The sequence below is a fragment of the Chelon labrosus genome (assembly GCF_963514085.1).
Source record: "Chelon labrosus genome assembly, chromosome: 2".
Taxonomy (NCBI): Eukaryota; Metazoa; Chordata; class Actinopteri; order Mugiliformes; family Mugilidae; genus Chelon; species Chelon labrosus.
Genome location: NC_140338.1, coordinates 26,461,024 through 26,488,727, shown reverse-complemented (window position 1 = coordinate 26,488,727; position 27,704 = coordinate 26,461,024). Strand labels below are relative to the sequence as shown.

Sequence of the window (27,704 nt, the reverse complement as noted above, 5' to 3'; positions counted from 1 at the left end):
TTCCCTTTATAAAGTGTGCTTTGATAATTTGATAATAATAATAATAATGATTTAGCTCTTCCTGCAGCACTACAATTATACTTTGAGTATTTTCAGACCACCTAAATTTATGATACACTCAGTCATCTGCTTAGCTTATCTGTGAACACATCAACTTGCCGGCAACATCACAGCGATGCCAAAACCACCAGAACTGGCACTTGATAAACTTACAGACTAATTTACAGACTTCCTCCAGGCAAACTGCCACTGATCAACCGCACAGGACCATGAAATCTACAACTCGTTCTTTGTGGAGCCGACAGTCTGCTCTTTCATCATTCGTTACTGATTACCTAATCTTTTATCATACCGCAGTAAAAACACCTTGCCGTTGCCTTGCAACTACAAAAACTAAGAACCTGGAAGTCCAGAGCAAAACTATTCATAAAATCCATGACTCTGATCGGATTCAGCCAACAACTAAATTTCCACTCTTAGGCACAATTGACACAGTCTTCTTCCTACTTCACACAATTTACACAAAGCCAAAAACAACTTTATCTCCTTATAAGCTCTCTGTTATTTTAGGGCCATTTTTCCTACCACATGCCTGCGTGTGCATGATGTGACTGGTGAAGTCACTTGAAAACCTGTCAACTTACTTTTGAAAAAACAAACTTGATACAATATATCCATAGAGGTCCACTGAACCAGGTGAGCTACTGGGACGCCACAGATACTTGATATGTTCATGCATGGCTTTGCAAAACACTTAATGCAGCCCTGTGTCTAGATAGATAGCAATGAAAACACTGCTTCAAGCTACTGCAATAATGACTTGAGACAACAATAAGCCTATTGTATCGCTATAACATTATACAGCTGATAGTGGTCAATAGGCAGTAGACATGCTTGTAGGTTAACTCGCTACTGGAGGTCCTTCTCTCAATCATGTGACCCTCACCTCACAGGCCTCAACATCAGTATGGAGTTTATATTAAGTCTATTTACAAGGATTTTAGGTTTTTTGTTCTTCCAAATATAACTGAACTCAGCATGCAGAGTGATAGGTATAAGCACAGTTAAACTAAATAAAGGTTGAGAACATTGGCTTTTAATTTGAAGGCCAAGATGAGGTTTTGGAATTAACTGTAAACCTTTTGTCCACAAGTACCTATAATCAAAATCCACTGTTTTAGGTAGATTGTGTAATGCGGTTCAGTATAGAGTGACCAAACCATGCTCCAGCAAAACAGTACAAAAGAAGCATGACTCACTTCTCCCTCTGACTGCGAGGTGACCCCCAAGTGCCTCCCTGCCCCCCCACACGCACACACACACACACACAGCTGACACCAGATGTTACGCTTACAAGACGACAGAAACTGGCCAGAGTCCAACACTGAGATAATGACGACGCACACACCGAAACGCACATGCCTGCACACCCAACCACCCACACTAACTGCACAATCGCTCGAGATGCTCTGTCTCGTCCCTCTCTTGACCTGCGACACACACGCACGCGCGCACACACACACACACAGGATGCAGGACAGAGGGGGGATGTTGTCCGTGATATGCTGAACAATGGGGTGTTGATAAGTTCCCTTGACTGGGAACAATGTTGGTTTGTGGCTTAAGGTTAGCGATCAGTAACAAGGTTAATTAACTCAATTTTTATCTTCTATCACAAAATCATAAAATTAACATGCAGTCGAAGACCAAATGTTGTAAATTAAATGGTCTATTATCCCTTAATATTCCGTTTTGCATATTAAGGTGTTTAAAAACTTGCATATGCATATGTTTTACCAAGAAAAGATCTTATCGTTTATTTTACAAGTTAAATACTGCGCAAGTTGAATGCTTCATTTGGTTGAACTCTACTGTAACTTGATCTTATCATGATGGGTAAGTTCCAACAAACGAACACAGATGAGGGCTATTCTTTACGTAATGTGAATGTTGACTTATGGCGGGACACTAAAACAATAAATCTACGCCTTTTCTACTTGCACTCATATACCAAATGAGTGGCCTGATCAGCGCTGTACAAGCGGGTATATGCACACACGTATACAAGCGCACATAGACACTCAGAGAGCTCTCCACAAACCGACACAACACCCATACACCCACATTCCACAGCAGTTTCCTCACCGAAGTGAAAAGAAACCGAACCCCAATCCTTAAAGGAAAACAAATGGAGGTTCTGCCAAGCCCAGCGCTGAACTGGAGAGGAAAACTCCCTCTTCCCTCTCCGCCTCCCTCCTCCCAGCCAGGCCCGCCCCAGCTCCAGCACTATATCAACAGCCTGCCTCCCTCTATCAAACTCCACACTCCTGTCATAGTCTTCAGCTGTGTAACGGTCCTCTCTCCTCGTGTCCTCTCTTGACCAGCAGACAGCCATCATGTTTTACAGCCAGAGCATCTCCAGCGGTCCTGCCATCATCAGACAGAGCCGCAGCTACACATCAAGTGCTGCTCCCCACAAGGCTCACAGCGTGTCAGGGCTCAGCTTCAGGCAGAGCCCTCGCATCTCTTCCTCCTCCGTTCGCACGGTCTCCTCTGGATATGGAGGTGGCCTGGGTATGGGTATGGGTATGGGTATGGGGATGGGGATGGGTGGGGGCTTCGACCTGTCCAACGCTCTGGACCACACCTCTGTGCACCTGAATGAGAAGGCCACCATGCAGAACCTGAACGACCGTCTGGCCTCCTATCTTGACAAGGTCCGCTCCCTGGAGGCGGCCAACTCCAAGCTGGAGTTGCAGATCAGAGAGTACTACGAGAAGAAGGGACCTGCAGCAGAGAGGGACTACAGCAACTACTGGGCCATTATCAATGACCTGAAGGACAAGGTATAGTGTGCCAACATTTACACTAGAGAACTGAAATATTTATAGCTGTGTTAATCATTATCAAGGGAGGGCTTTAAAAGTGTAGAGACATTATAGTTACAATGAGACTGTGCCTGAACTGCTGTGCTGCTATATAACTGGTGTTTAATGGACAATTATTTAGAATGTGTAAAAGCTCAAATTGAACAAGATAAAATTGTAAAGTTTGAGCTTGTTGTCCAATAAAATGTAAAGTAGTTGCAGAATGTCAACCGGTGATGCTTCAAATAAGAACTCCATGTTACCAATATGCCTTTTTGGCAACAAAGAACTATGTCATGTAACTGAGATCAACTCTGCTGATGCTCTCTCTGCAGATCCATAATGCCACCGTTGGAAATGCCAACATCCTGCTCCAGATTGACAACTCCAAACTGGCTGCTGATGACTTCAGAACCAAGTAAGCACAAATCATCACACTTCCGTGGAAGAGTTCATGCTGGAGTGGTAAATTAAGACAGCTTAAATGTGATATTTGTCTCATTTGATTGTTCTCTACTTTCCAAACCAATTAGATTCGAGCATGAGCAGATGATGCGCCAGTCCGTTGAGGCTGACATTGCCAACCTCCGCCGCCTGCTTGACCAGACCACCCTGACAAAGGCTGACCTGGAGATGCAGATCGAAGGCCTGCAGGATGAGCTGGCCTACCTCAAGAAGAACCACGCAGAGGTGATTAATGCACATATTACGTACTAGTGATCAGTTCTGTTGTGATTACTATGAAAACACGTGCTACTCCATCACACTGGTATAGCTGGTTAAAACTTTGCAAACAAGTCTTAATGCTGACTTTTTTTTCCCCTAATGGTTTTTCAGGAGCTGGCAGCAATGCGTTCTCAGCTCACTGGCACAATCAACGTGGAGGTGGATGCTGCACCTCAGCAAGACCTGAACAGAGTGCTCGAGGAGATCCGCTCACAGTACGAAGCCATCACTGACAAACATCGTCGCGATCAGGAGGCCTGGTTCAACGAGAAGGTGAAAAGATTTTCACATAAACAGAGGCGTCAAATCCCACGCGTCGCAAACGACTGGGTTTAGTCCCTCAGCAGCCTAGCCTGTGATTAAACATAATCTTGTGTGAAACTAAGACAAGTAATTACCAAGACGTCTAACGCTGTCTTTCTTTCTCGCTCTAGTCGACAACCCTGTCCAAGGAGGTGCAGATCAGCACAGAAACAATCCAGACGTCCAAGACAGAGATCAATGACCTGCGGCGAACACTTCAGGGCCTGGAGATTGAGCTGCAGTCTCAGCTCAGCATGGTGAGGAAAAAAAAAAAAGAAGAAGAAACAGCAACCCTGAAACCGAAAACCAGCTGTTCACATCTCACTGATCTTGCCTTATATGAGCAAAATTCCAGGATCACATCTTGTTAGGGAGAAATGGAGTAACAGATAGGGTTAGAGGGTAAAGAGTAGAAGGGAGGCATGAAGGGAGGGGGAGAGAGATAAGAATAACGGGAGCTGCAGAGAAGGGAGGAAGGGCCTCCTGCTCAGGCAAACATTTCACAGACATCTGTTCAAATTCTGCAAGACATAAAAGAGCTTGAAAAAAGCTGCAGGAATGCTGGACTGGACAACCCAAAAGTCAATACTCCTGTGGATTTTCTGTACCCAGCTGGAGTTAATCATTCAACACTCCCTGCAACCAGCACACACTGCTCCTGTGCAACAGTAAAGGAGAGGCAGAGAGATATGCGCAGTTGAAATTTCTCCAAGCACATCTGCCTTTTATTCCCAAGCAAAAATCTTTGCAAACACAGACATGCTTTTGTGTCTGACATATTGAATAGGGTGTGGCTGTTAGCTTTAAATTGTCACAAAAGACTAATTATAGTAAACTGGTTTGCTAGTATGAATGACAATGTATATGCGCATGAACTCAGCTACTCTTTCCTCCCGCTCTATAACAGAAAGGGGCTCTGGAGAACACGTTAGCAGAGACAGAGGCTCGTTACAGCGCCATGCTGGGCGGCTTCCAGGACACAATCAACATGCTTGAATCAGAGCTAAGCAACGTGCGCGCCAGCATCGAGCAACAGGGCCATGACTACAGGATGCTGCTGGACATCAAGACAAGGCTGGAGCAAGAGATCGCAACCTACAGGAGCCTGCTGGAGACAGAGGAGTGCAGGTAGATACAGCTTTTAGACCGGAAGCCACCATTTTGTTTTGACAATAATGCACTGGAAATCATCACTCACTGTTTTTCTCTACTTTTCTCTTATCCATTTTTAGACCACACGTTACAGGTAAGTTACATCCACTTTAAGACGTTACATAATAACATATGTGCCTGTGTAGTAAAATCCTGAAGCATTGTCGTCATGATTTTTTTTTCTCCCTTTTTACAGGAGGCTCAAAGACCACAGTCACAACCACCACTGTGCGCTCTTCCAACTAGGACGCCCAACTGGCAGGACAAGCTGTTCTCAGACACACACACACATGCACACACATACTCTGACCGATAAAACTGTTACAGGAGATGAGTGGAACTGTACTGGAAAGACCTGAAATAAGTTGAAAATGAAACCCGTGCTAAAGTGAAAAGTATTTGCAAGTCAAAAGAAGAAATTCCTGATGTACTGTGTGTGTTTGTGTGTGCGTGACCTGTCTGAAAAATAAAACTGCTGGTGAATAAAGAGCTGTGTTGTTTTTTATGACTTTACTGGCCTTTGAGAAAAATGCATCTTTTTTTTCCATAACATCGCTCTGTTTATGCAGTTGCCATGGTAACCGCATTACATTCTGGGAGGTGGGACGTGGGGGTAGCGGAAATCTGTGTTACGTAATAGGGCAGTTGTCAGGAAAGGGTGAACAATGGTTTACAGGTCCAGTGTGGAAAGCGCTAGGATTTAGAGGAAAATCTACTCAGAAAGGCTGAACTTGATGCTCTCAAAATATAAACGCAACGAGAAAAATCTGAAAAAAAACGAAAATTATGTGACCGAATAAAGCCAATGACCTGAGAGTTTGTCCAAAGACCCTTTTCAAACAAGACGCACCCAAATGGTTGACTAATCTTTGCCCTGGAGGCTTTTCAGCAGTGTTGCGCAAACTCCGGTCACCTAGAAACAAGAAACACACACACGCACGCACGCACACACACTGCTCAGGACAGAAATACTGAGTGTAAATGCAAACAGTGACTAACTGAACAAAGAGAGTCCTTGTGGAAGCAGGTGCGCTCAGTACGACCCACTTTTATGAACTCTGATAATGGCCAATCAGCTCTTCTGATAAAGTATATTTAAGGGTGGGGCTATTCGGCTTCTCGACTTTATGCAGTATGTTTCATGTGAGAGGGAGGAGTGTTATGTTCCTGTGTTTGCATGTGTGGATAAAGGCAAAGAAAGTACCATTTAAGTCTTTGCACTCTGTACAGGTCAGCAGCAACAGCCTTCGAAATTACAAAGAAATCCTGTTGAGACTTTGCAATTCTCAAATGATGGTGTAATGTGGGTTGGCAAGAGGGGAAAGATTACAGAGGGGATCCAATTGCAATTTCTAACCCCCTCCGAAGAGCTTCACTCACCATATTTGGACCCATTTTGTTGCACATCAGCGTCTCTTCCTCGTTGTTGTAATGATAGCTGATGACAAAGCCCTTCCAGTTACGCTTGCAATTTGATATGAAAATCCAAAGCAGAGGTCATAAAAAGATGTTGCACCAACATCAGACCATTTTCTCCACATTAGTATTTAACCCCGTGGGCTTGTCGAAAGCCAACTGTGCAGAGCCATAACTGAACACGTATGACTATTTGTTTGATGAGCTTTTCTGGTCTTTTCCCATGTTTAAAATCTTCTGTGATGTCTTCTTTTTTCATTACTTTTCTGACAAGTCAAGTCAATTTGAATTATATCTCCCATTATCACAAATTTGCCTCAAGGGAGGTACAATGGTGGGGTGGTTTACTATCTCATTCATGAGGTTCTGTGACTGCTGTTTGTTTCAGAGAGATACAGTACAGTTGCTAAAGCACAACAATTCAGTTCCCAATTAGACTACAACCTTTTAATTAAACCACAGAATATGGTGCATAGATCTGATGGCAAATTCGCACCAAATAGTGATTGTGATTATACAATGCTGAACAGAAGGTGAAAGCATTTGAAAAAAACAAACAAACAAAAAAAACTTTTGATTTGGCATCCAATAAAGAATTGCCTGACGATTAAAGCAAAATTATGAATATCGGCACAAGGCTTATTTGATTTCTTGTCAGAAGCTAGAACAAAAGCTCGATACCACTCAGTGTTGCCATATTAGATGGTTTTAAATTTATGTTTTGAGTAAAAATATTTGGGCTGGCTTGGGAACATGTCTTCTCATGAAAAAAAGGGTTTGGTGGAGTTGTTTGAGCTGCTGCTTTTTAAAGAATAGGCCTATCAGTGAACTACATGACGTCAGCAAATGGCTTCATAGTAGCTAGATATGAGTAGTTGTGGTGGTTGGCTGCTGTGATTTGTTGCTGTATGACTTCTATGGTTCTACTGCATTGCCCTTTATGATAGACTGCACTAGCGTAAAAAATCTGGGTGATTTAAGTACTACAGAAAATATCAGTCTAATGTTTTGGTCGGTTTTTGAACAGTTTTTGAGCAGGAATACATCAACTATATCCGGCAACGCTGACACCTCTCCCTTTTGTGCATGATACATTTGATGCAGCCAACAGTATTCTTAGTATCGAGGTGTAAGTCACTATTTGTTTTAACTTACCAAGCTTTGAATACCAGAGTTCACTAAATAACAATCAAAGAGGTAAATGCAATCACCTCAGTGGGGGAGGGGAGGGCGTGGTGGCTAGTGTAGCCTAGTATGAAGACTGTAGAGGAAAACAACTCTCCTGATCTTGTCTAAAGGTGCAAAGGCTATCTCTCACTTCTACAGTTCAACTACTTAAGTGTTTAGAATGTTGTTGCTGTACACAAACTGCATTTTTAAAAATTGATTAAAGATACAAGGTGTAGCATATTACTGGCAATGAGGTGCTGGTATAGACATGAGTTTTATCAATCTCCATAATTTAACTCTTGCTTTAATTATGCTTCTATAAAAGCAAATTTGTAGCCACAGTTGAGACAGCACACAGACATAAAAATGTGGCCTTGTGAAAACAAACTACAGAACTACAGTGGATGATTTACTACTTTTTAATCACCCTAATGACTAATTTGTTGAGTGGTGACGTCCCATTGCTTAATAAAAAGGACAAAGAGAAGGAGCTGCATTTTACATCACCAGGACTGCGCTGTCAGTCATTTGTCATTTTATGGGAACAACATGAGTGTGTTCAGATTTACTGTCACTTTATGAATGACTTAAACCACCAACTTACCCACATAACTGGAAGTGGGAACGGCTGGATGTTTTGTTTCAGTTTGTAGACAAACCTCACCTTGCCATAACAAAAAGCTGTCATCATAAAAAACTGTGAGGAAATGTAGGTGAATGTTGGCAAATAAGTCTTGTCAAACAAGACATCAGAATTGGCAACAGTTATTATTTACGACATGAATTGGCTGTCTGCGTGTGGCTGGATTAAAGGAGTGTGTCTATTTGCCGACAGTCATTTTTGCAATTTTTTCTTTTTTTTTGTGGCTGCATGCCATTCAAGACTAGCCTGGGGCCTTCAGAGAGTGAGATAATGGGAGAGGAAGATAAGATGTTACATGCTTGATGTCATGAAATACTTGACATTTAACAAAAGTTCACTTCAGTTTAACTAATGACGAATTCAAAATGAATGCCAGGGTTTGGATACTTGGATGCTTTCTGTCTTGCCAAGAGCAACATGAGAAGATGATACCTCAGAATCTCAGATCTGTTCAATAAATAGAATAAAAGTTAGATTAGCATTATATATGATGCTCCTGCTAGCAGTCAGTTATTGTAGTTTAGGACAAATGTGGTCTTCAGATGGAACTCATGAGCTTATGATTACAACAACAAACTTGTGTATGAAAATGCTTGCCGTTCAAATGGTAACATCGGCCACAAGTTGTGAGACCATGGCTGTTTGACATGTGTCAATCGCAGAGGCTAACAATATAGCAAGCTAACAAATGGTTACAAAGTTAATGTGGGAAATGCAAAGCCATCACAAAATCTACTTCCATGGCCTCCACCATTTTTAAAAATGTCACAACCTTTTTAACTTGAAGCTTTCAGATAATTTTAATTTTCAAGGTCACAAACACCACAAGAGGGGGGTGTGGCAGTTGGCTAAGTCCAGCGTGAAGACATAAATCGCTAGCCTGTCTTTCTACAGTTATAAAAGGCTTCCCAAGTTTACTTATTAACACAGATAACCTGTTTTCTTAATACATAAAACACCAACCCCTTGTGTTCAGTGCTCCAAGCAAATAATAGTCCTAGGCTAACAATTTACCAAGCTAATGAGCAGGGTAACACAGTGTAGGAAATGCAAAGGCACAATGAAAAGACAAAGTTGTTGAGACTATCAACATTTGTCTCAGACCTAGTTCCACTCCACCAAAGAATTAACTTCGATTGACTCTGCGATGTAAATTGGTGGACTAACTAGTAAGCCGCTATCAGGTGGAGGAAACCAAGCTAGCTGTTTCCGATGTGCTAAACTAAGCTAAGCCAGCCAAGCAGAAGCTCAGTGTACATGAGTGGGTGATAAACTGTCAACACTTATTCCAGCGTGAAAAGTCTAATCAGAAATATTCACTGTATAGATTTCAGTCAGCTTTATATTGGTAACATGTCAAGTCACATCTACAGCAGTTAAACTAGGGGCTGACATCTGTATCTTAGACTTAGACTTTATTGATCCACAAGGGAAATTGCTTGGTCACGGTAGCTTAGTTGCACATAAAAAAACACTCTAAAGAACCACAAGTAAAAAGAAAACAAATTCGAAGGAACACACTAATAAAACTTAAAAAGGTAAGAATCACAGAGCTACTGGTGACCTGCTGCCACTCTTTCAGACGCCCAGGTCTGAATCAGCAGGAATGTACATGTCTTGGGGTCATAAAGTCCACAAAGGGGCTGGAGATAGTGGGAACATTCTTCATTCAGATGGCGGACTCTATTCTGGAGCAGTGTTAGGTTTGACACAAGCTGAGAGGAATGCCTAACCTCTTTGCTAAAGGTCTCAGGCCTTACTGTGAAAGTTTTCAAACCAGGCTTGAGTTGCAGCGAGGCGTAGACACAGTTGAGAGGTGGAGTGGAACAAGACCAAAAACATTTCAGGGTCTTTCAGGCCCTGCCAAGCAAGAGATAGATGAGATTTTTCTTCTATTTGCGTACCTGTTGCTCTTTCTGTGAAAGAAAGAATAGTCACTGTCAGTGCATTACCTCTGTTAAAGCACTCCTTTAACATAGAGTATGGTATCCTGGTGTGTAAGAAAGCATGTGGCTCTGGCTTAGCAGTGCAGGGTGGCAAAAGGAGGAGTTGAACAGGTAGGGGCTAATTTGAGGAACCACACCCTACATGAATTCCAAGGGGATGAAGACACAGACAAACCAAGCTGGGCAAGGCCGCCTGTAACCACTAAGCTGTATTCTATGCACAATGCCAACTGAAAGTGTGAGCATATGTAAATAATAGTTCTGATCCTCTAGTGTGTTTCCACAGTTACACTAAAACAGATACACTTTTAATGCTTCTCACAGGCTGGGATGTGTACTAGAGCATATCCCAGCATGAGCAGGGTGGAGACACAAAAACGTACAAGTCTTGCTGAAATCTCTGTCTAGATACAAATGAACTCAGAGAGTACCTACTGAGTGAAAAGAAAAACTACTGATAAAAGTGGCTCAGAGACAGAGTGAGGCACATTTTCCCTACAAAACTGCTACTGACTGTAAACACATTGCATGACTGTAATTTTCCAAAGCGTGTCAGTGAGTGTGCCTGAGCTCCACAATAAACTGCAACAAAAGGGCATTCATACACCAGCTTACTACCAAAAAAAGCTACACTAAGAAACTTTTTATCCATGTAACACTCCATAAGCAATATAAGGAAGATGGGAAGCTTAGCACCAACAAAATAAATTACTCAAAGAAAGTGGTGGTTAGCACTGATGCTTCACAGCAAGAAGGTTCTGGATTCGATTCCATCTGGGGCCTTTCTGTGTGGAGTTTGCATGTTTTCCCTGTGTCTGCGTGGGTTCTTCCTCCCACCACATGCTCGTTAGATGAATTGGTGATTCTAAAGGGTGAATCACGACCCTCCAGAGGACAAGTGGTTACAGAAAATGAATGAATGAATGAAAATTAAATCAAACTAATATAAAACAAAACAGAAAAATAGAGTCAGTGCAGCTTTGCACTAAACAGTAAGAAAGCATTTAGGTCTTTTTAGCTACTAACTTAACAGAGAAACTCCCTTCCAAAAAAACAAATATTATACTGCCACCAGGGGCTGGTTTCCTGTATGTTTAAACAATGAGGGTGTCACTTCTTTCTACGCTCCTTTGACTAGATTTATATTTAACGCCACACCTTGTGACTCACAAATTCAACATGTCTAAAAATGTCCCAATATGCTGGCAACTGCCAAAAGTTTCTCTTCAATTTGGTGATTAACAGAAACCGGTTAATGTAATTTTAACATCATGTAAACTGAATGATGAATGGTAAACAACGATAGAGCTCTACAGAGAAGGGTGACTCACAGGAGAAAAACACAGGTTTACAGAGCTTCGTACTCGCCACCGGCAGTGACCGTCTGTGGTCTCTGTTGCTGTGTTGGGTGGGATTGCAGTATAGGCTGGGTCTGATGGGAAACATGACAACACTGTCACCTGGTGGACAATAGCAGGAAGACATGTTCTTCTATCTGCATCTTAAAGGGAACAAAAGGAAACAACTATTTTATTCTGGGCTTTTGAAAGAGGCTCTTCTGGTGGCATGTAATGGAAAAAGTAGTTTTGGATAGAAGATATATCTCTTATTTGTATTATTTTTTTGGCTTGCCCTCAAAAATGTTTCTGGTCCTCTATAATCCTTGTTCATAGAACAATGCGATGTGTATTCTGCAGTTACTAAAAAACATCGGACCAGTTTTTCATTGCGTTTCAGCAGTAGATGTTTTGATCCAACGTGAACTAACAAGACTTCCTGCCCATTGTTGATGTCTAACAAAGGATCAGTTGTGAAAAGAATTCATGTCAAAATGCTGCGCAGGTTAATGTCTTCTTTGGTTTCAGTGCTTCAGGAGAAACCTGGATCCAATGTTGGGAGTGGGAAGATAAAAGCGGGTGTTCCCCTGTAGGTAGATTTCCTGTAGTCCCAGTCTTTCATTCCACAATGGTTTCAGTTACATTATCCACAGACTGCTGCACTGACAGTCGTCATCTATCTTACATTCAACATATAGATTTGTATTATACATGCAATTAAACAAAAACGTAATTCCCTCCTTCTAATGAATACAAATAAACAACTGCCTTTAAATAACAACATAACAACTAGAAAACTGAAGTCATCTAAAGTCCTTTAATTACCTTCCAAAGGTTTAGCAATAAACCTCAGTGATTAAAATGTCCCCTATTTTGATACTGAACCTTCACAAAGTAAGACTTGAATCACAGAAGACACATAAAACCGAGTTGTTTTTATCACTTTAATTTTATAGGGGAACCACAAGTACTTTAAAAGAAGGTTATACAGCGCTGTACATTGGGGAGCAGTACTTACTGACCTGATAGTCATCAAGTCATCTTCTCCCTTTAAATACTATTCATTTAAATGTTCTATAATCTTATAATGATACAGTGATACAATAAAAGCTTGTGTAACTGGTCCTGCAGCTTTTCCGATATGTCGATATCATTTTTGTTGGGACTGTTATTTCCTTGTCATTTTTCCAAAAAAGGAAAATAAAAGCTATGATCAAAAACCATACGACAGGCAGAAACTGCCAGGCTGTAATCCTGTAGAACTCCCAATTCACTCACACAATAGAGAGAAAGAGAGACAGAAAGGGAGGGGAAAGAAAAAAAAAAGATACAATTTTCATATTCTGAAAGCTGGCCCGAGATGAAAATGGACATCAGTTCATAGTCAGGTACAGAGAAGCACAAGATATATTTTGCACTTTCTGCAACCTCGACTCTTACTCTGCCCGACCACCGACCCGCTTGAAGGCTCACTTCCATAGCTGTGTGCTCAGAGTCTGGCCAGATCCAGCAGCAGCCCAACCACCCATAGCTGAAGGAGGCTGACCAAAGGCCATCTGGCCACCCGCACCATTCAGAGTCAACCCTGACATCTGCTGGTTCACCTGAGGACATAACAGAGGTCAGCATGAGTAAAACTGGGGCAAAGAAAAAACAACTATTGACTCACACCTTATCCTGATAAGCAAAACGTGATGTCAAAGTTTACTGAGACATAATCATGGCAATAATAATTAGCCCTGGACAGTATCTGCACTGGTGCTGTGTCCATATTTCAGCCAAACTGTTTACATTATGCCTTATGCAGTAATCTTTATAACACTGTTTTTGCAGTTTACAAAGAACTATACAAGTTGTATCAAAATTATTAAATACTCGTTCCACTAGATATCAGTAAAAATGAAACTATAGAAAGTCACTGTTAAACTTTATAAATCGACTCATAATTTTCATTTTCCTAAAACAGTTATCGTTTCATCCATCTGTAAGCAGCTCCTCTCTGTCCTTTGTGTATTACATAGCGGGATAATGGTGTGTATGACAAACACTTAAAAGTACTAATTCTGTCTTTTTTCAAGTGTCACGACACACCTAATCTCTTTAGGAAGTATGTGTATTGCAGATTTAGGGCAATGCTCCAATTCTGGCACCATGCTTGTGCTGCCATCTAGTGGGTGATGAATGCTCTGTAAAGTGCAGCACTTTACAATGCACTGTTCTGCAATGCATCATCTTAGCTGGGTGTGGCCACATGTAAAACAAATTACCGTGCCTGGGCCAAACACTTGAACACAATCCAGCGGTATGGATTTAAATGTGGAGTCACGTTTGTTATCTTATAATGCTGACACGGTCTCCTTACCTGACCCATGTTCCACTGAGCCTGCTGCCCAGGCTGGATGGTGTACATGCCCTGAGCAGGCACCATGCCTGCAGGCATCGCACCAGCCTGTGGTCCCATCATCCTAGGGGCCATGCCCATCATACCAGCGGCAGGCGCATTCCCCATGAAGCCGTTAGGCATTGTCATTCCAACCATCATGCCTGGACTGGGCCCCATCATCGCTGCCCCGCTCTGAGCCATCATGGCTCCCATTACAGTAGTGGGCGGCATGGCTGTGCCCATGCCAGGGAAGGCCTGATAACCAGCAGCGGCCTGGACAGGAAACTGCATCTGAGACGGGCCCATGAACATGCCAGCTAGGGAGGAGAGAACAAACCAAACAGACTGAGTGTGAGGTGCAGGATGGTTTCTACAACACTGCTGTGTTTATGGAGTTTGTTTGTTAATCAGGACACAGTAGGTTAGAAAGCTGGGAAATACAATCAAGTTCCTACTTGCTCTATGTGGATTCAGGTCCAATGATGTCACAACATCCACAGATGTCAGCATTTCTTTGGCGAGTACAACGTAACTTGACAGGTCTCAAAAAGATTACATAGTTTTTAGCATCCATGTTGATGGATGTGCAGACAAAGAGTATTAACATATTTCAAGTACTAAAAACTGGCATGAAATATCTGATCTAATTTGTTTTCTTACTTATTCTTTGATTGGACTGATTTAAATTAAAAGCAAACTTCTTGTACAGCTGCTTCTGTTTAAATAACGTTGATCCTTTCAGCTTTGCCTTTTTTTGTTTTGGGGAGAAATATGTATTATTCTCAGAATAACAGAATAATTATTTTTCTAAAAGCTAAATATTTAGCACCAAAATTAATGTTATGACCCTGGTGACCTTTCAGTGACCATGTTTACATGGTCTTTAGTATATTAGGATATGCCCATTTCCCGATTTCAAGAAACCCGGTTTTGCTACCTGGAGTACTCCGATAGAAGCCGGGATACTGGAGCATGTATACACCTTATCCCGATTTCTGACGGCTGCCCACTGTCTGCGCAGGCGCGAGTGACGCCAAGTGATGCACTAGATATACAAACAACATGGCGGCAACGAGAACTTCTCACTTTTGGAGCAACGAAGAGACAGAATTTTCCCTTAACGTAATGAAAGAACTAAACATAACGACGTGTTTAGATGGCAGAAAACACCGAAATGCTGATGTATTCAAGTCTGTTGCGGAAAAGCTACGTGACGCTGGTTTTCCACCTCGCTCCGTTGAACAAGTTAGGTCGCGTTGGAAAACATTGCACAAGACGTAAAACACGCATGCGCAGATAGGATGCAGTGATCGGAAAACGGGTTACTGGTATTTATCATGTATACGGGGATATGAATAACCGGGTTTCTCTGTGTTCCATGTAAACACCATATCCCGGATATGCTCAAAGCTGGGATAAGCCTCAAAATCGGGATACTAAAGACCATGTAAACTCAGTCAGTGTCTGTGCTGATAAATTTCTAAGCATCGGGGTGCTCACCAGTGGGGGCCTGCTGGGACATGCTGTTGGTTCCATACAGGGACAGGATGGAGTCCTTAGACAGGGGCTTCTTGGCCGCGTCGTCGGTTTTAGTGGTGCTACTGCCGTCACTGAACAAGTCGAGGTCTCCTGGTACTGACCCTGAGCTGGCTCCGCCTCCTACTGCTCCAGCAGCGGGAGCTTGTGTCGGAGTGCTGGCCGAGTTACTGGAGCTCACCTGGAGAGAGGAAAGAAATGCTAAGGATTAGAAGAAAAATACATAATGTTACCTAAAGGATGTGTTGATGGTCATTTAATCAAATTTAACTTGCTTAACGTGGACCATCAGGTCCCACAATTAGTTATCTAAACAGCCTGAAAGTACAACCATGAGTTATTGATTGGCACAAATAGACTAAATGTCTTCCATTTTAGCAATTCCTAAACATAACAATGACCTTTTCTGCATTGATTCCCCATATTTCAGCCATGGCCTTTTGTGCCCTCTTGACCTATTGTAGCAGGTATGCAGAAGCAGAAGTCTTAAGCTAGGATTATGCCTATGCATCAGATCTACGCAGACCCTGCATTGTAGCCTATTCGAGTGGCCTAAGTTGTATAAGCATTTATACTTGTGTGCTGATGTGTCAGCATCGATCTGTAATTACAACGCTAAAATACTAGCTGGCAGTTAGTCAGCTTTGCTAAGTTTCTCTTTGAAATACGGTGCTTAGATTGGAGAGGCTCATGTTTAAATGCTGGTCAACATTTACTTTTACTGAAATTACTGCAACGCAGAAAACAGAGAAGAACATCTGAGTAGATGGTGTGCAGGAGGAAGAAGGAGGTGAATATTTTGTACTTGTCCAGCTACAGAGAGAACTGCACGAAAAGATGCATTTTGGACCAATTACAGCTGTTGCATTCTGTTTTACTGCATTGTGTAGTTCCAATTCTGGGGAGTTGCATGAGAGTATCTATACATATTATGTACAGTATACATAAGTATATGCATTGTCTGTATAAAACTTCTCTGTTATTCCATCGTAAATAAATTTTTGGTTCTATGTTGATCAGACGAGGGCAAAAACTATGAAGAAAACAAAAGATGATTTGATGATTATCACTATTTTTAAACACAATGATTAATCGATAATTTAACTCCCTATGAAAATATTCGAAATGTTTTTAAATGATAAGTGAAGACTTCCTGATTGGCTGCATTCATGTCCTGACGTTCGCTTCTGCTTCCTTTTCATTGGTGTTCCCCTTCTCTCAGTATCAGGGTTGCCGTCTTGTGGGCTATTGTTGCTGATGGTTATCATTTGCCTTTTTATTTTTTAGTGCACACTTAATTTCAGTTTTATAACCAGGCAACTGTTACTGTCGAGCCCTGCTGAGCAATACTCCGAAATCAGAATTAAATCTGAACAGGGGAATTCTTGCTTACCTGAGAAAACTGAGCTGCGGATGCGGAAGCGGGGAGGGGGTTGGATACCATGGGGCCGAATATATCCAGGTCACTGTTCTGGCTTGTGCTCGTGCTACCATTGTTAGTTGATGCAGCTGCTGGTGCGTCTGTGACAGAAAGGTGGACAAACTGGTTTTACAGGTAGACGCCATTACAACAGAACTAATAACTCAGTGAGGGTTTGCCACATATATTCCACCGGCATGAAAAATTTAAATTAAAATCCTATTACAATATCTGACTGCCACGAAAACTGGTTTAATATCAATCTAACTGATGCTTGCCAATGTGAGAATATGGGCTTGCTTTGTACAGTATTAAATGCAACACCCACCCCACAGCTACAAAATGGCTCACACAATAAAAAATTAATCAGTTTACCCTATTTAGCTCATTGGCCACAAAACAAAAATAACAATAAACATGCCATCCAAATAATGCAATCCTCCTGCAAGCCAATTACTAATATAAATACACCTTCTTTTAAGCTGCAGATAAAACAGCTACAATAAAATGGTTCCCATGAACCAACAAGCACTGAGCTAGCTGCTATCCCAATGAAAAGATAAATGGACAAGTACAAACACAAACAAAGGACGCAACAAAACAACCTATATATCAAGACAGATCCAGATAACCGCGAGTCATTTTCTGCAAGGCCCGCTGTAAGTGTAGAAGATGTATTTGACAACCAGTATGACCACTCTACCTAATGTCTACAACGACAGCAACCACTTGCTTCATTTGCATATGACTGACATATCTGTGCAGGGCTATGAGCAGCTGTCCTCTTTCTAAACAGCTCACAGCACATCAATTTACTGCTTGTCCTATTCTTATATTTAGCACAGATCCTCCCAAAACAGCAGTTTTTAAAATGAAACAAGAAGTCACTAGTGCGTCGGTCCGGTAACCGAGTCAGCGGCTTTAGAACTTCCCCTTGTTGCTTCACAAAAAGGCCTTGCAGTGGTTTTTCGTGAGAACTAGTAGGAAGCAGAAGAAATGAGGCAGTTGTCTGTTCAGTGCAAGTAACAGAAGTGTTACTTGCACTGGACAGACAGAGTGACTCATGTGTTACATGTGAGCTGCAAAATAACCGATAGGTGACATTGTTTCTTTTAAACGTGACTTTCTTGCCTTTGGTTTACAGTGACTAGGTGACTCAGTAAAGGGTGGAGACACAACTAATGAGTCAGTACAGTTGCTTCACACTGTCAGTCCAATATACTATGACTACTAAGTGTCGTACCCATACAAATATGAGCGTTGATACGAGTAATGAAGAATTACACAGCAGTCCAAACCCATACAGACTTCAAAATCCTTCAGTGTTTTATTAGAGCTGCAGAACTAACAATAAAACAGAAAACACCCAAAGTCAGATTATTTATTCAAGATCCATAAACATCTCAACCCTGGCTACATGCAAAATGATTCACTTGTCTCCCATGCCTTTATAGCTGACAGTTGGTCCCTAGTGTCCCTAGTGACATCCCAGGCTCTGGTCGCCTGGGTAACCCAGGGTATACCCTTGTATATTGCCCACTCATAAATGTTTCCGAGTAAAACAAGCAAAACAAAAAAATATTGCCAGCACCAAAACCGTCAATGGGGCTCAATCTGGATCCATCTAACACTCCCAAGTCCACTATCAGCATAACCAAAGTCATGGACTGTGTTTCCCTTCTGTGTTTGCATTATATGTCAATCAACTGCGCCCGCTGCCTCAAAGTGAGTTTAGTTCATGTTGGTATCCGCCCACTTTACGTCTCCTATGTTTTTTTCACCTATCATCGCTACAACTCCTTCAATTTCATCAACATTCAATATTCTGCTAGTCTCTCACTGTGTGTATGCCTCTTCAGTGTCAGTCAGCTCATTTCATACTCACCAAGGCCTAGTAGGTTCACAGGGGGTTCTGACGTCTTAGCAGGGCTGATTTTGGGAACGGGCCTGGACTCTTCACTCTGAAGGCATAATGATACGTTTAAAAATCAGAGCAAACACTACACATATCCAAATGCAATGCAGAGGAGAAGGTTCATATTTATTTATGAAGCAGTGAGTGTGTGAGAAAGAGGCTTACCTTGGTGTAAGATGACACCTTGCTCCCTCTGTCTGGCTCCCTCTCCTTATTACTATCTTTTGGCTGGGGAGTAAAGAGAAACACAGTGAGCACAAAAATGATTAACGGCTAAATTCACTATTAGACTGTGATGTTTTGGTCAATACGTACACTGCTCCCATTGGTCACATTCTTGCTGTAGTACTTCTTCTTCTCATATTTATCCCTGATGAAGAATTCCACTGCTCTGAGGTCAAAATTAAGAAAATAATAACTAAATACAAAACACTGCACTTGTAAGTTTGTGTATGTGCCGTTAGTGAAGGATACTGGTCTGTTTGAGGTCTTCTGAAGTTGTCTGGAAGGTTGGCCTCATAAAGCCGCCTGGCCCTGGTGTTACCCATATCCTGTATACTCTAAAAAAGGAAAAGCCACATTAAATATTAACAAGGTCACTCTGCTGATTTTACACAGGTACTACGGAAATGTTTGTATACTCATGTACGAGAAAATGACCCTGATGATATCTTATCTTGACTCAGGTTTATGAGATTTATCTACGACAGAGAGCTTGAATTACAAAGGAGGGGTGAGGAGCTATTGAGTTGAATCAGGTTAGAGTAAAAAGGATGCAGCTATACCATGATTGCTCTACATCTATCAATTTTAGTTTTTGTCTTTTCAGGCACTCCTGCATTGAAAAAATCTACAGATGTAATTTCGTAAGAGTGTTTCCCTTTTATTATGACTTGGATGTTCATGTCAATAGTAATTTGCAAGTGAATGCGGCTTGTTGACATAATACCAAGCTTCACACTGGGAAGTAAAAGCTTGGCCCATGCAAAGAACTGAACATTGTATATGTGCTGGCCGATTCACAGAATTTGACCTTTTTACTTTTGTCTCTCACAAGTTCACCAACAGTACAATGCAGATGAATAATAAAAATAATACAGTCTCAGAAATCTGAGGTATTAAAATGGAAAGCTGGTTGTTGACGGAGAATAGATATGCGGAAGAAAAAGTATGAATTACATAGCAACCTCCTACTAAAATTATTTAGGATACAGGTTACAAAAAGCTCAATACTGAACATTAAGTGTCACGTTCCATAATTACAGGAACAAAGAAAAATCACCTGGATTTGTTCTGAGGTCCATTGGTCCAGGTTGACTGATTTCACTCTGGATATGTGCACTCCCAGGTTCCTGTGAATCCCAGCACACCGGATGCAGATAAACACTCCCAGATTCCAGGATGCCCACCTTGGACCTGTCGATGACAAGAAAAACAGATTTAAAGATTTGAGGAAGAAAATCTTTGCACAGGCCCCCTTTCAACTACAACAGGCATCCCCAGTACATCGTCAGTATCATCTTTGTACAACAATGTACTTTCTCTACAGTTGTATAAATAAAATTTGGCATTTGGCAAAATTATAGGCATCTGCCACACCTCTGCTCAGCACTTTCCGTTAAAAGCTATCCTGTACAGCTGTACATACAGTATTTATATACCATGTTTATATATTTGTCTGTGTTCCATGTCATAGCAGATTGTAACTAAAGCAGTTATAGTTGTAAAAGTAGTGTAGTAGTAGCTACAGTCGCAGGTAGAAGTAGTTATTGTCTGTGTCAGTAGGCATATGTCAGATTGTAATGTGATGCATTTGTTTTCACTAGTGTACCTAATGGACTGGCAAGTGAGTGTATTCTAGTCATTATTGCAGTAGAAGCAGTTATTGTCTGTGTCATGTGTACATATATAGCAGAGTGCAACTAGAGGAAACAGTATTTCACACCTTTGTGTATGTGCGTATTAACATATTGTAGAAGTGGAAGTAAACGCGACTTGAATCATATTGTGACTTAATTTTTTTAAAGCCGCATTTACTAATGACCTAATATGAAGACAAAACTCGACTTTCTCCCAAAGACATGCCACCTTCTGTTAAAATGTGTCGGCGGCGGTGAGAGGCAAACCGAGTGGGGAGCTTATGTAGATTTAGAGAAGTTAGCTTGCTGGTTAGCCACTTAGTTTAGCTTAAGGGGAAGAGATGTCAGCTGACTAGCCTGAGCCGCTAGCGAGTTAGCTTAGCTAGGCTAACCAACGCAGATGCCTCACTGTTGGTTAGCGTTACAGGTGTAATCTCAGGGAAACTGCAAACTTGGTGGAGTAACAAAAGATAAAATGTTCGACAGTGTGAACGCCGCACCTTTCGCCTCGCAGTCGGCGCAGTACTTGTTGTCTTCCTCCCTCAGCATTTTGGACAGGATGGCCTGGTGCTGCTCGTTGAGTTTCTGAGCCTTCTCTCTCTCCGAGCGGGTCGTCATTTTCGCAGCTTTAGTTGGACTGTTGTTAATTCAAAGAATTACACTTTAATCAGTCGACAGTAGAGAGAAGTTTCGGATAAAATAGCATAATCAGAGGGAAGAACGCCTCCGAGTGGGATATGAAAACACCCGGAACCGGAATCTGTTCTCCGCCCACAGGAATGCTGGAGATGACGCGGCGACGAAACCAGATTGGACGACGACTGTGACGTTCACTGACGCACGAAGTTTCTGAAGAATTCATTTTTATAAAAAATGTATTATTTGAAATAAAAGTTTACTCACAGACTGCTATTAGTTTTTTTCGTAGATTTTTCCATTGAACATTAATAATATGGCAACACTTCAGTTCTCAAGTTTATTAAACAGAAAAATACTGTATATATGTACAGTATGCAATGTACATGTGATCAAATGAAAACAGCACAGGCAAGAGCATATAAATTAAACCAAAGCCTAAAGGGGCGCCTTAAAAATGAATGACTTTACAAAAGTGACACACATACAGTAAGCCTTGTTGCTTTCCTAGTATTAGCCTTCAAATCGGCATACGCTAACATAATTAATGATTACACTGTACAAGCACTCAATTTAGAAACACTGGTAGATGCTGTAGGTGATGCTTGGGATGTCTAATGACCCTCAGAAAAAGGTTTCCAGGCGGATCTTGAAGTTATTTTCCTGATGCCTCACTGCAATCCCGTAGCGGAGTAGCATCTCTACATATGGTGGCCAGAATGTGTCATCTATCGTTACATAGGGGTCATGCGGTGAGTTCAGGACTTTGTTCATGAGCACCTGCAGGTGTACGGAAAACAAAGGGAGAATGGTATCAAGAACGCCTGCTGTAACAGTTCACAGTTGTATTTTGTCTTTATTTAGTCATACACACAGGACTGAGACTGCCACATTCAGAAGAGAAATTGCCATCAAGGTACTTTGTGACTGAAAACCACCACTTTCCATGTCTGGATGCCTGAATAACCTTCATAATAGCCAGGTACTGTTTTTGTTAGTGTGACTGTACTGTACTGTTATTAAAAGGAACTTAGCAGGCAGCTGAGGTGTCAGTATGCAACTGATCAATGCTAAGAGATAATGTCCCCTTTAAAATTTCGATGTCTTTAATTATTGAAATGCATTCAAGAGCAAATTATGTATGTATGATGGCTCCATTTATGTCAGATACAATACAAATACGATGGAAAAAGGGCAGTGCAATCCCAGCATCACAATAGGAGTGGATTTATTCATTATTTATCATAAAGCACATTATAGAGGGAGATGGCAACCTTTGACATAAAAGGAACAATGGTTATTAATATTATTAATTAGACGTGTGCTTCTCCTGTTCTATGTCAAACAGCAGCTGAGGAAAAGGCCAACAAGCCTGTACCTTTCACAAGGCATGGGCCATGAAGACGCATCCCCAGAACGAGTAAACAACACGTCATTAGCCGTTTCGTGAAGTACAGTCATTAAGAAATGTTTCAACACTAATTAAATATGTCAATCCTACTGAGGTTACCGTAATTGTTATGTTATATGGCAAGATAGTTTGGCTAAAAAAACTGTACCATGACATTTTGTAATTCCAACATGTTTTGGGCAAAAGAGAAACACGTCTATAAGGATATGAGATCCACCTACTATAAGATGTCGTGATTCCTGCTATTGGTTGAGGCCGGAAATGAAGATGGTGTAAAAGATAATAACAAAGACAGTAGATAGGAGAAAAGAGACCTATGGATATTTCCTCCTACACCCTTGTCTATAAGAAACAGTAGATGTGTGTGAGCTTCGACCATTAATCTACCGAAGATACTTAAATGGTCTTCCTAAAATCTATTGTTCATCCCAAGCGGCAGAGATGCTGTTCACAGAAAGCCATAGTTATTGAACTGTTATTGAGTCTTTGAACACCCAAAACAAAAATCCATTCATCTGAACGTCTTGGGGGCTGATATCACAAAATATGTATCCGCTAGTTGAAAATGTATGGTGTTTATTGGATGTTTAAGCACTGACTCTTGTCCTCAAAGAACAAATGTATAATTGGTTGATTAGGAAATATCCTTCCATTACAACAAAGCCTTATTGGCATGTGTTGACGCAACACATTAGCTCGTAGAAATATAAACCCACCTCCAGAATTTCATTGAGTGAAATCAGGTCTTCATTTATCACATGTGCGGCGTTCTGAAAATAAAAACAAAATGTAGTAAGGTGCACTGGGGAAGTAACAACACAACAACACAGATTTGCCTATACATCAGCTCACTGACCTTCTTCTTCTTCTTGCTTGTAATGGAATCATTCTGAGGGAGGGGGGCGTGTTTCTCCAGGATTTCCCCCAAAGACTCCATCACCTTTTCCTGGTAGGCCTTTATCTTGAGGATTTTTTCCTTGATATCCTGCAGTATACTTTGGAATACATGCACAGACATACAGAAAATTATTTGAGCATGTATGCAGTAAGTAGTTTAATTGTTTACATTCCGGTTGTTACTTTTTGTTTGTTTTTCGGCTTTCTATTGTCAATACAACTCACTTGTGGTCTGATAATTTCTGCTTTTCCATTTGAAGCCTTTCAGCATGGTCAGTGGCAGCAAACAGGACCTTTTTCTTCTCTTCCAGCCACTTCTCTTCACTTAAGAAAAAAAACAAAAACACAGAACTTTTGAAACAAAAGGAGCGTCCCTGAAATGTCCCTCCTGTTCACACCTGGAAACTATTTATAAGCTCAGAGGAAAGACAGTAAGTTATGGAACACCTGCAGTGTAGCTAAAAGTTTACATACAGTTCTTTAGTCTCCCTCAGATTGTCTCTTCTGGCTTCACAGCAAGAAACAACCATCTCAAGTTCAGAGCACAGCTTGAGCATCTGTGGAAAACAATGTGGGGCAATATTGCCTAAGTATTGAATGCAATTTTGGCATTTTAGTAAGCGTATTGAACTTGTTGCCTTTTATCAAAACATACCTCCTCTTTTCCAGCTTGAAGTAAAATTTCAGAATTTTCTGCCAGCACTGAAAGAGCCAAAATAAATAAAGGAAAAACACACGAGAAAGAAGTCAACATTTAAAATCATACATCATGTATTGTATTAAATACATTTCAGTTTGTCTAGAAGTAAAAAAATAAATAAAATTGTGTGTGATGCCACATGGGACTGCTGTAGTGATTGGTGTTGTAAATATTTCAGCTGTATTTTTCAGACGTATTACATAATGCTTACCGCTTCCAACACAGTATGAAGGAGGACTTACATTTAGGCTCCACTGTCAGCCACCGCTTCAGTTCAGCTTCTGTTGCCATCAGTCGATTTATCGACTGTTGGAGGAGAATATACATAATGCACAGAAAACATTAGATTTTTTCTAAAATGTGAAGCAGTGAAAATATGCAAACAATAAATTCAATTCTCAATGTATAACAGTGAAGAGGCCCAAGTAGATGTGTAAGTCCAAGTAACGCAGATTAAGTCAAACCTAAGAGTGCAGTGTGGCATGGGTGTGTGGAAAAGACCCCGAAATGTTATTGCCACCTGGAATCTTTAACCATAACTAGTGTAACTAGTGTAACTGGTGGTTACTAGTGGTTACTAGTGGTTAGAGAAGCAGCTTTGGGACAGTGAGGTCACTGGTTGGATCCCCTCTATGCACTCTATGTACCCTCTGAGGTACCTCGTGAAAGCACGTAAACCCCCTCGTGTGGCTCCCTGGCTGATATGCATGGCTGCACACTCCTCCAAGTGTGTTCACTTGGACTGGGTGTTGACTTATGGCTGCACTAACTATTTAATAGTTTCACTTGCTCCCGTAAAGACCTTTGGGATCTAATGTTATAATAAAGACTAAGAGCTTTGTAAACTTTATTCATGTACGTGATGGACGTGTTTGGGACTAAAAAGTTTGTGCAAACACCACATCACACGCAACCAAAATATCTGAGTAAGTGAACAGTTTTATATTCTTTGAGATGTCTTTAAGCAAGACCTTCCACGTTAGTAGCATTGATATGATGAGTCAGAAAAGGTGTCTCTCAGTCTATATTTGTAGCCTGGAGGCCAGCCCGAGTTCCTGTTCCAGCAGAAGGTAAGCATTGAGACTGCCTACTATAAATAACCATTTCCAGTAAATTCACCTCACCTGTTCTTGTGGATTCTCACAGAAATCCGGTTCACACAGGATGATCTCATTCTGAAGCTGTAACACAAACACACGCAGTCTGCGGTTTGCACATGTAAAGCACGTCCACTGACTGGCTAAAGGCAAATGAGATTCCCGGATCACGAGGTGGAAAATAAATACGAGTTTACCTTTTCCAGCTGAGCAAACTGGTCCTCACACAGCTCCAGCAGCTCAGACCGAGCAGCCTCCGACAGCGGCGCTGCTGCCTGGCCGCCGTCTTTCACCTCATCCTGAACACGGAAACAATAAACGCCAAAAAGATGTCGATCTGGGTAAGTTCTAATACAAACTACACCAGAGGCAAAGCTGGGACTGTCGGTGTGTTAGGATTTGTTAGCCATCGACTAGTCAACTGAAAAGTTAACTAACAGTAGCAGGCCTCAGCAGGGCCGATAGTCTGTGTAATAAATCTGAAAACATCACACGGTTTGTTATTATGAACATGTATAAGTCACAGGTTTAGTCGGGTGACGTGCAGTCTTACCATATTTATAAAATTCACAACTTTTTTTCTTCCAACCCGACAGACGCCTCTTTTTCAAAATACCGCCAACTTTGATGACGTATTATCTGCGACACAGAGAGTTGAGGAGCGCCGCGGTTGCGCACAACTGCGCAGGTAAACTGAACGCCTTTATTAATTAGATTCACACAGTAAGGCTTTAAAATCTGTCGTGTAGACTAGGGTCACACCTAATGACGATACATTTAGCAAATACCATCTTTAGGGAGATGTTAAAATATGTTTGGAAGCTGTGATCATTTTTTTAAGCGTTAAATAAACTGGCACACATCTACTAAACTCAACTTAACTAAAACTAAACCTAAATGCAGATTTGAGTGCCTGTTCTTCAGACAGAGTGGGAAAATTATACTGTAGAGGAAATGATTCTTCTTCTTTTCACTCTATCAAATTTATTTGAGATCTAAAGACACTAGTGAAGATCACTGTTTTACATAAAGTAGCATTTGGTCAAACTGTAACACAAAATACAATATAGCTACGACCGTCAGCTAAAGTTATCTTAGCTTATTCTAAACGTGGTACATTTTTAAAATGCTGCTGGTATGTTCAAATTATTGACTATAACCCTTTTAAAGAGGTCATTTTTTCACTTCAGTAGAATTTGGAAGATTATCAGTTATTTCCCTTTCAAGCTAAGTGAAACACAACCTTCACACTTGTTACTATACCAGCAGAGCAATGTGAGTATCACTGAGGTATGTTTCTTTTTCATCATGTACCTTGCCGCAAGTACTTGTATGGAGGATGTGGTCAAGGTGCCGTGTCATTATGGATCCATGATACACCAGGAAGTAAGTTAGTTTTGAACAATAACAGGAGAGAAATATTATCATCCTACCATCTTTCACAGTGAGAGAAATGATCAGTGAAATCTGCAGTTAGTGTAAAGAGACAATAACCAATCAAGCTCTTCAAACTCAATTAAGTTGATTCCTCAATTACCAAGACACATTTTTTGTCTATATCACCTTACAATATGACATTGCAGATCTCGGACAATCGGCCTAATCAACCTGAATATGAAAACAAACTGATGAAATATATTAGCAGGATAACTTAATATCACTCTTTTTTTTATTGAGATATTTCATTTTGCAAACTGCTCACTGCAGTTCACTGTCCTGGAATCACCAGCAGGTGTCTCTGTTTGTCTCAAGCAGCTGATTGCAAATTGTTTCTTGTCATTATCTCAACTTTTGCCATTTTTTTTTCTTTTTTAATGTTATTCCTGATCAGCAACAGCTTTTTATAACCAGTTTATTTTAGTGCGACACATAATTTAAAGGATGCCAAAGCTGAATGAGCTTCCAGTCACTATCAGGGACTGGTTTCACTTTGTATAGTCACTTATGTTTGTTATGTGTCATTTACATGTAGCGTATAACTTCACCTGAGCCCACAGATTGTATTACATGTCTGTCTTCTTTAATTCTTGTTAATGTTATACAGCCATAATATGGGAGGACGCTTTAATATGCTGCTAATGACGTGTAGGATTATTTTTAACATGTGGGGATTTCCTTTGCATTCTCTACATCCCTGTTTAAAGATGCTGAGCTCCTACCATTGGTGCCACTTAGGATATATTCATTTTAGACCTTAACCAGCATCATCATCAAGATCAGTTTAACATTTCAGGAGTCATTTAGTGACCCTTAAATATATTTTCAGGCAGAATGCATGGTTCAGCTTTGA

At 41.1% G+C, this 27,704-nt stretch overlaps 3 protein-coding genes across 3 annotated transcripts; 1 reads left to right on the top strand and 2 right to left on the bottom strand.

Annotated features, from left to right (window-relative positions):
* The first annotated feature begins 2,313 nt into the window (after positions 1 to 2,313).
* LOC311503602 (keratin, type I cytoskeletal 19-like) lies at positions 2,314 to 5,535 on the top strand. Its single transcript, XM_084566419.1, has 8 exons — positions 2,314 to 2,846; positions 3,203 to 3,285; positions 3,401 to 3,557; positions 3,705 to 3,866; positions 4,028 to 4,153; positions 4,804 to 5,024; positions 5,129 to 5,142; positions 5,245 to 5,535. Exons 1-8 carry the CDS (start codon positions 2,397 to 2,399, stop codon positions 5,292 to 5,294), a joined length of 1,263 nt encoding a protein of 420 aa, XP_084422545.1. The 5' UTR covers positions 2,314 to 2,396; the 3' UTR covers positions 5,295 to 5,535.
* A 6,847-nt stretch (positions 5,536 to 12,382) lies between these two features.
* Positions 12,383 to 21,440, bottom strand: LOC311502400 (stromal membrane-associated protein 1-like). The gene is made up of 10 exons (XM_084564607.1): positions 21,174 to 21,440; positions 20,097 to 20,230; positions 19,289 to 19,374; positions 19,130 to 19,205; positions 18,980 to 19,042; positions 18,785 to 18,860; positions 16,873 to 17,000; positions 15,444 to 15,660; positions 13,923 to 14,260; positions 12,383 to 13,164 (listed from the first exon to the last, which is right to left on the bottom strand). Exons 1-10 carry the CDS (start codon positions 21,289 to 21,291, stop codon positions 13,030 to 13,032), a joined length of 1,371 nt encoding a protein of 456 aa, XP_084420733.1. The 5' UTR covers positions 21,292 to 21,440; the 3' UTR covers positions 12,383 to 13,029.
* Positions 21,441 to 21,618: 178 nt separating this feature from the next.
* Positions 21,619 to 26,367, bottom strand: cenpk (centromere protein K). The gene is made up of 10 exons (XM_084566208.1): positions 25,968 to 26,367; positions 25,612 to 25,713; positions 25,442 to 25,498; positions 24,560 to 24,623; positions 24,273 to 24,319; positions 24,092 to 24,174; positions 23,843 to 23,941; positions 23,577 to 23,715; positions 23,437 to 23,490; positions 21,619 to 22,089 (listed from the first exon to the last, which is right to left on the bottom strand). The coding sequence occupies exons 1-10, from the start codon at positions 25,968 to 25,970 to the stop codon at positions 21,934 to 21,936; spliced, it is 804 nt and encodes a 267-aa protein (XP_084422334.1). The 5' UTR covers positions 25,971 to 26,367; the 3' UTR covers positions 21,619 to 21,933.
* Positions 26,368 to 27,704: the final 1,337 nt, after the last annotated feature.